The sequence below is a fragment of the Megascapheus bottae genome, chromosome 1 (assembly GCF_031878675.1).
Source record: "Megascapheus bottae isolate mThoBot1 chromosome 1, mThoBot2.hap1, whole genome shotgun sequence".
Lineage (NCBI taxonomy): Eukaryota > Metazoa > Chordata > Mammalia > Rodentia > Geomyidae > Megascapheus > Megascapheus bottae.
In genome coordinates this window covers 6,256,443-6,265,006 of record NC_143509.1, presented here as the reverse complement: position 1 = coordinate 6,265,006, position 8,564 = coordinate 6,256,443, and the positions used below count along the sequence as shown (strand labels likewise).

The 8,564-nt window shown below is 41.9% G+C and overlaps 1 protein-coding gene across 1 annotated transcript; it reads left to right on the top strand.

Annotated features, from left to right (window-relative positions):
- The first annotated feature begins 323 nt into the window (after nucleotides 1-323).
- On the top strand, nucleotides 324-1,304 carry LOC150068171 (olfactory receptor 7D4-like). Its single transcript, XM_090348261.1, has one exon. The coding sequence runs from the start codon at nucleotides 324-326 to the stop codon at nucleotides 1,302-1,304; it is 981 nt and encodes a 326-aa protein (XP_090204387.1).
- The last annotated feature ends 7,260 nt before the right edge of the window (nucleotides 1,305-8,564 follow it).

The following is an 8,564-nucleotide window of genomic DNA, read 5'->3' as shown; positions in this document are numbered from 1 at the left end:
CAAGAAGTAACACAATTATACCTGGGAGTTGAAAGCGCTTTCTGACTGGGGAGGTGAGGGGAAGACATGGGCAGATGAATGGACAGAGGAAGGGTGGGCAAATGCAATCCTAAAACTCAATGTACAAACGTGAAGCTAGAATTGGGTAAACTGAGGGATGGAAGGGGCTGGGAGACATGAGCATGACGGGATGACACTGTACTCACAAGTCCTATGTTGAATTGAAAGCCCTGACTACAACTACTTACAAATAACTTCAAATACAACCATGTGAGCATTCACGGAACTTTTGCTTACTTGTCCCAAGGAGAACAGCCAGGACTATGACAGCAAAAAACCTCACAGGGGAATCACCATTACTCCTCCTGGGCATCTCAGACGACCCTCAACTCCAGCCCCTGCTCTTTGGGCTCTTCCTGTCCATGTACCTGATCACTGGGCTCGGAAATATGCTCATCATCCTGGCCGTCACCTCTGACCCCCACCTCCACACCCCCATGTACTTCTTCCTCTCCATCCTCTCCTTTGTAGACATCTGCTTCACCTCCACCACTATCCCCAAGATGCTGGTGAACATCCAGACCCAGAGGAAAGACATCTCCTACCCAGAGTGCCTCACTCAGTTGTATTTCTTCATGATGTTTGGTGGAGTGAACAATTTCCTATTGACCGTGATGGCTTACGACCGCTTTGTGGCCATCTGTCACCCACTGAACTACCCAGTGATCATGAACCCCCACCTCTGTGGCCTGCTGGTCCTGGCGTCTTGGCTGGTCATGTTCTGTGTCGCCATGCTCCATATCCTGCTCCTGGTTCGCCTGACCTTCCCCGTGGGTACCGAGATCCCCCATTTCTTCTGTGAACTCGTTCAGCTTCTCGAGGTGGCCAGCTCCGATGCCCTGGTGAACACCATCTGTCTCTATGTAGTAACTTCCCTGGTTTGTGCATTTTCTGCCTCTGGAATCCTGTTCTCTTACCGTCAGATTCTCTCCTCTTTAATGAAGCTGTCCAACACTGCTAGCAACCACAAAGCCTTCTCCACCTGTGGCTCTCACCTCTGCGTGGTTGCCTTGTTCTATGGCACAGGCTTTGGGGTGTACCTCAGTTCGGCTGTATCTCTTTCTCCCAGATACCGGGCAGTGGCTTTGGTGATGTATTCAGTGGTCACCCCTATGCTGAACCCCTTCATCTACAGCCTGAGGAACCAGGATGTGATGGGGGCCCTGGGGAGACTCCTACGCAGAGCTGTGCCTTGTCCCAAATGGATTCCTGACCCCAAATTAAATGGGCACTACAAACCATAAGGAACATGCAGTGAGTTCTCCTATCCTGGCCCTGAATATGTTTGCGTGTCTGTGTCTGTGTCTGTCTGTGCTTGTGTCTGTGTGGAAACTGAAGCTTGAACTCAGGGCACTTTTCTCTCTCATATAGCTATTTCACTGAAGGCTGGCACTCTGCCACTTGAGAAATATCTGCACTTGTGGATCTTGCTGGACAGCTGGACATAAGAAGCCCTCAGAATTGTTCGGCCATGATAACTTTGAACTGAGATCCTCAGATCTCAGCTTCTTGGGGAGCTAGGACTGCAGATGTGAACCACTGGTGTGTGACTGTCTAGGCTCTTTCACCGCTGTAAATGTCTTCTTTCATTGAATGTTTTAGTTCCCAAAGTATGTCTGACTCCACTTGGATATGTGTGTGTTTGTTACTCTCAGTTACTTCCTCCATCATTCCTTTGAAACTTTTCTTCCCTGTAGACTGATTTAAGGGTCAGCTTTGTTCAGATTTTCCTGGTACTTCTAATTTGACATGCAGAATATTTTTTAACCAAAAATACTGAGACAGTTTCCGAGAAAATCATCTTGTTGAATAATACAGTCCCGTCATTTAAAACAGTTAATATCTTGGATCTACACAAGTGTCAAAAGGAAAATCCTAACCAATCAAGACGGGTGCTTGTTTTACATCTGTAACATTTTTTCATCTGGAAATCTTTCCTTGAACTAATTATTCCTGGGGCTGGACCTCAGGGCTTGGGCACTGTCCTTGGGCTTTTTCCTCAAGCTTAGTGCTCTACTACTTGAGCCACAGTAAGACTCTTGGCCTTTCTATATGTGTGGTACTGAGGAATCGAATCTGGGTCTTCATGCATGCTAGGCAAGCACTCTAACACTAGGCAAAACTCCTGACCCCTGAACTAGTTATTCTTACTAAGCCAATTTCTCAATGGAGGAGACAATTTAGAATGCACAATAACCAGACACCTGACACTGCACCCAGAGGGCAAACCCTGGCTCTCCTGCCTTTCCTTTTCGTTTTCTTTCTTTTTCTTTCCTTTTTTCCCCCCAGTCTTGGGCTTGAACTCAGGGTCTGCGCACTCTCCCTGAGCTTCTTTTGTTCAAGGATAGCAAGGTACCACTTTCAACTTTTTCTGTTTATATGGTAGTGAGGAATCAAACTCAGGGCTTCATGCATGCTAGGCAAGCATTCTACCACGAAGCCACATTCCCAGCCTACCTTTTGCATGAACACATGGTTGGATTTTCAAGAATATAATAACAGTCTAGCTTGGAAATTTTTTTTCACTTGTATATGAACATCTAGAGACACTATAGCATGGTGCTTCCTTTCTGATGGAATTCTATTTATTTATGTAATATAGTAATTTACATATAAACATAAATTTACATATATAATTTCATACATAAGTATACTATATTTTCTTTTCTTTTTTCTTTTTTGCCAGATCTGGAGCTGGAACTCAGGGCCTAAGCACTGTTCCTGGGCTTTCACCAAAAAATAGTGTTCTAGAACTTCCATCTTTTTCTGGTTAATTAGAGATAAGAGATAAATTATATATGTGTATACATATATACATATACATACGATTACAGGCATGAGTCACCAAACCCGGCTTCAGAAATCCACTTTTGCTTCCATGGCTTTAATAGAAGCCAGGCATCAGTGGCTTACCCCTGTCATTGTAGCTACTCAGGAGGCTGAATTCTGAGGATAGAGGTTCAAAGCCAGTCCAAGCACAAAATTTAGTGAGACTCTTCTCTCCATGAACCACTAGAAAACTGCAAGTGGTGCTGTGGTTCAAGTGGTAGAGTGCTAGTCTTGAGAAAGCCCAAGGACAGTGCCCAGGCCCTGAGTTCAAGCCCCAGGACTGGCAAAAAAATGAATGACAGGATGTACAAGTCCTGTGGAGGAAGGAACAGTGGGAGCAGAGGGAAGATGGACAGGGAGGGAGAAAGGGATGCAGACTGCCAAGATACTTTGCATGCATACATGGAGAGAGCAACAGGGTAAATCTAATCAGGGTATATTATAAGCAAATAATAGGTCAAAGAAACCTACTGACTTTCAAAAAGACAAGAAAAAAACCCTTCCATGGAATTGATGGCTCATTCCTCTAATCCTAGGCTGATGGGACTTGAGGCTCAAGGTTCAACACCAGCTGAAGCAGGAGAGTCCATAAGACTCTTATCCTCAATTAACTCTCTGTAAAGGTGGAAGTAGAGCTATGGCTCAAGTGGCAGTAGTGGTAGAGGACTAGCATTGAGGGAAGAAAAAAGCTCAAGGACAGTCAAGGGCAGCACCCAAGCCCTGAGTTCAAGCCCCAGGACTGGAATGATAAACATAAAGACAGTGAGACCAAAGAAGAAAACTCTTAGGAGAGGAACACAAAGGTGCAGTGCCTCTTTGCATCTCATCATGTGGACTAATATTTATTGAAATCAAGTCCAGATAATGGAAATAAGAGGTTTTCTTCTTCATTACTGTTTTTTTTTATTTTTGTTTGTTTATGTATCTTTGGGAGGTTAAGAGAGGCACAAAAATGGAGGAGCAAAGGGTGAATAAACACAGCAGTGGCACTTATTATACACTACCATAAAAATGAACTATATAATTTCTGGGTGGGGGTGGGGTGGAAAAACTGGGAAAGTGAGGGAAGGGCTGACCTTGTCCAAAAAGAAACGTACTCTTTCTCTGCATTATGAAACTGTAACCCCTCTTTTATGATAGCAATAAAAATAAAAGAAAGAAAAAACTTTAATGTAAGTTCTGTGTTGAGCCATGGGTAAAATAAACAAAATCATAGCTCATAACTGTGTGCTCTCAAATGGTTGCTTGCTCTTATACACATTTTTAATTACTTAATAAAGCTATCATGTCAGAGTGGTTTGTGATTCCTGTGCTAACAACGTTTAATTGTGTTCAAAATTGAACTAACAATCTTCCTAAACCTTACTTCTTTTTGTTTTATTTTACTTTTTGAGAAATTCAATTCTTTCCTGATAAAAATGGATCGTTTATTTTGGAGAGAATTTACTGAAAGTTTAAGGAAAAAAGTCAATTCTGTAATGGGTGAAGTATTGACACTCAAGAAATAAATAAATCTCCCAATTTTTTTGTCAGTTGTGGGGCTTGACCTCTGGGCCTGGGTGCTATCCTTGAGCTCTACAGCTCAAGGCTACCACCCTAACTCTTGAGCCACAGCACCACTTCTGGTTTTTCTGGTGGTTAATTGGAGATAAGAGTCTCACAGACTTCAGTGCCCAGGCTGGCTTTGAATTACGATCCTCAGATTTCAGCCTACTGAATAGCTGGGATTATAGGCGTGAGCCACCGTTGTGAATCTTCCGTTTTTTTTTTAAAGACTAACTTGAGGTGGCTCCATTTTTTATTTTGACAGCTATTAATTGTACAAATCAATGGGAGTCAGCGAGATACTTCTGTACATATACACTTCATCTATATTGTTCACGTCCATCTTTCCTTCTCTTAGCCGTGGCACCTTCTCCCACATCCCCATCTCTCCCCAGCACCCTTCCTGGTCCCTAAAAATTCCCTCAAAATCTCTCTCCCTTCACCCATCTCAGTCTCTGGCATCTACTATTCCGTCTTTCTGTGCTGACTTGCCAACACAACGTAATGTTTTCCAGTTCCAACCACATTGCTGCCTCTGACAGATTTTCCTTTTGAATGGCTCCATGATCTTCCATTTTCCCCATCTTCTCTTGTTTCCAGGTATTTGAGAGAACTGAATCCTCTGCTTATAGTTTCAGATGTGTGATGATCAGGAGAATGTACCGTATCTATCACCTGTACAGTCCCAAAGGCTGAGGCAGAGTTGTGTGATATGTTCTTATCACACCATGGTGACTTGGGGTTCTGAACGTTGGCAGAGGCAGCACAGTGGACAGTAGTTGTCTTGGGAACTATTCTTACAGTTTCTACAACATAACTGTGATGTCACATGTCCAAGGACAAAAATGGGAAGTTGAACTGACCTTGACACAAAGTCTTCATGGGGTAACTTTGATTGAGGACAGAAAAACAAAGAGTGGGAGGGAAAAAGTACAAGACTTAGAGGCAGAGTTTACTCAATCACTGCCAGTCCTCTGCCGACAGCTTGAGAACTCCAGCCCAATGAAGCATTCTACTGAGAAGCTTCCGTAAGGCTGTCTTGATGTCCCTGTTCCTCAGGCTGTAGATGAAAGGGTTCAGCATGGGGGTGACCACTGTGCAAATCACCGAGGCCACCATGCCCTCCCGGGAAGAGGATGAAGTACCAGTGCTGAGATACACACCAAGGCCTGTCCCGTAGAATAAAGAAACCACAGAGAGATGGGAACCACAGGTGGAAAAGGCTTTGTATTTGCCATCTACTCAAGGGATCCTCGTGATGGAGGACACAATTTGGACGTAGGAGAAAAGGATTCCTGACAAAGGAACAAAGACCAGAAGACTGGTCACCACATAGAGCAGGATGTGATTGATCAGGGTGTCGGAGCAGGCCAAGGTTAGGGTCTGAGCAAGCTCGCAGTAGAAATGTGGAATGACCGCATTGGCTCAATGGTTTCCCTCATTCGTCATAATCAGTAGAAACCTTGGGCTCTACTAGCAGAGATCTGCAATAGAGCAAAATCTGGATACATAAGGCCATATAATGTGAAGCTAATTGAAAGGACCTCCAGGATATTGAAACAAAAGCCATATAATGAAGTATTGTTGTCCTTAATGTACTATGTTGTCTCTCATCTCCTTTGCTGTCCCTTGGTTATCTCATATTGGTATAGTATCTCACTTCGTTATCTGATATATTGAATTTATTTGTATTTGGATATTTGAAATTTGATAGGGAAGGGGGGAAAACCAAGACCGGTGGGGTGTGTGTGGGGGGAGGGAAATGGGTACCAAGACATGTGAAAGGGTATCAATGTATGTGAATTAATGCACCTTCTATCTGGCAAATATCATGTAACCCTTTTACTAATTACAATTTAAAAAATTAAAAAAATAAGTTAAAAAAAAGAAGTAAAGGACCTCTAAGATGAAAATTTTAAAAACCTGAAAAAGGAAATTAAAGCTGAATTAAGGAAGTGGAAACCCCCCCATGCTCCTAGATTGGAAGAACTAACAAAGTGAAAATAGCAATCCTGCCAACGGTTATCTACAAATTCAATGCAATGCCCATCAATATCCCAATGTCATTCTTTAATGACATAGAATAAGCAATCCAAAAATTAATATGGAATAATAAAAGACCCCAAATAATAAAAGCAATCCTTAGCAGAAAGAACAGCGCTGGAGGCATATCAATACCACGCTTCAGAGTATATTACAGAGCTATAGCAATAAAATAACAGCTTGGAACTGGGCACTGGAGGCTCATGGTTCTAATCTAGCTACTCAGGAGGCAGAGATCTGAGGATTGCAATTCAAAGCCTGGGCATGGAAGTCATAAGTCCATGAGACTCTTATCTCCAATGAAGCACCAGAAAACCGGAAGTGGTGCTGAGACTCAAGAGGTAGAGTGCTATCCTTGATCTGAAGAGCTCAGGGACAGCCCCCAGGCCAAGAGTTCAAGCCCCATGGACAAAAAAGAAAAACAGCTTGGTACTGGCAAAAGAACAAGCCTGAAGACCAATGGTCTAGAACTGAAGACCCAGAAATCAACCCACAGAACTATGGTCACCGAATATTCAATAAGAAGACCAAAAAAAGAGAAATAGAATGGAAGAAAGCCTCCTCAACAAATGGTGCTGACAGAATTGCTTAAAGCATCTGTAGAAAACTAAAATTGGATCCTTATATTCACCCTACAGCAGAATAAATCCCACATGGATCAAAGACCGCAAGGTAAAAGCAAACACTCTGAAAACTCTACAGGAAGGAATAGGAGATAAACTAGGGATCCTTGGCTCAGATCAAAACTTTCTTAATAAAGGTCCAGAAATACAACAAATTAAAGAAAGTTTGGACAAATGATATTTCATTAAACTTCAGTGCTTCTATATGGCAGAGGACATAGCTAGCAAATTAAATAGAAAACACACAGAGCAAGAGAAAATCTTCACTTAGCCATACAACAGATATAGCTCATAGCTAAAATATACCTATGGTTCAAAAACTTAAATATCTCAAAAACAAGTTCTCAAAGAAACAACCATCCCATTAAAAGGTAGCCTAAAGACTTAAAGAGAGACTGCTCTAAAAGGAAATAAGAATGGCCAATGGACACATGAAAAAATGCTCAACATCTCTGGCCATAAAATAAATATGTAATAAAGTAGAAGAAAATAAAGAAAAGTAGATAGAAAATTGAGCAATAACTACACTTCTGAGCAATAACTACACTTCTGGTGGGAGTGTAAGCTCATTCAACCACTGTGGAGAGCAATACGGTGGTTCCTTAAAAGACTAAACATAGAGGTCCCATGTGACCTAGCAATTCCACTCCTTGGCATTTACCCACTCATCCAGAAACAAGGACATATTAAAGCCACTATTTTGCAGCACTATTTACCATAGCAAAGATATGGAACCAAACAAGATGTCTCTCAGTAGATGATTAAGAAGATGTGGTCCTTCTACACAATGGAATTCTATGCTGCCATCAGAAAAATGACATATCCCCATTCACAAGAAAATGGAAAGACTTGGAAAAAAATCATTTTAAGTGAAGTAAGTTAGACCCAAAGGAACATAGGCTCAATGGTTTCCCTCATTTGTAATAATCAACACACACCTAGGACTCTCCTAGCAGAGAATTACAAAAGCTCAAAACCTAGGTACATAATGTCATATAGGATGAAGCTAAATGAAAGGAACTCTAGGATATGGAAACAAGAGCTTTATCTTATGTGATTGTTGTTCTTAATGTACTTCTCTTTCGTTGCCCTTTGGTTAATGTCATATTATTACTGTATCTGAGTTCATTACCTGAGATATTGTATATATGTTTATTAGTTTATTTGAAATAGGAAAGGGAAGGGGGAAATAAGTGATTGGATGGGGGTGGGGGAGGAAAATGGGGACAAAAACATGAGAAGGGGTATCACTGTGTGAGAAGTAATGCCCTACTATCTGCAAAATGTAACTGTAACACCTCTATATATTACCCCAACAATAAAAAATAATAATAAGTGCCGGGAGTTTAGCCTACTGGTGGAGTGTTTGCATAGCATGCACAAAGACCCAGGTTCAATTCCTCAATATCACATACATAGTAAAAGCTGGAAGTGGGGCTGTGATTCAAGTGGTAGAGCTCTAGC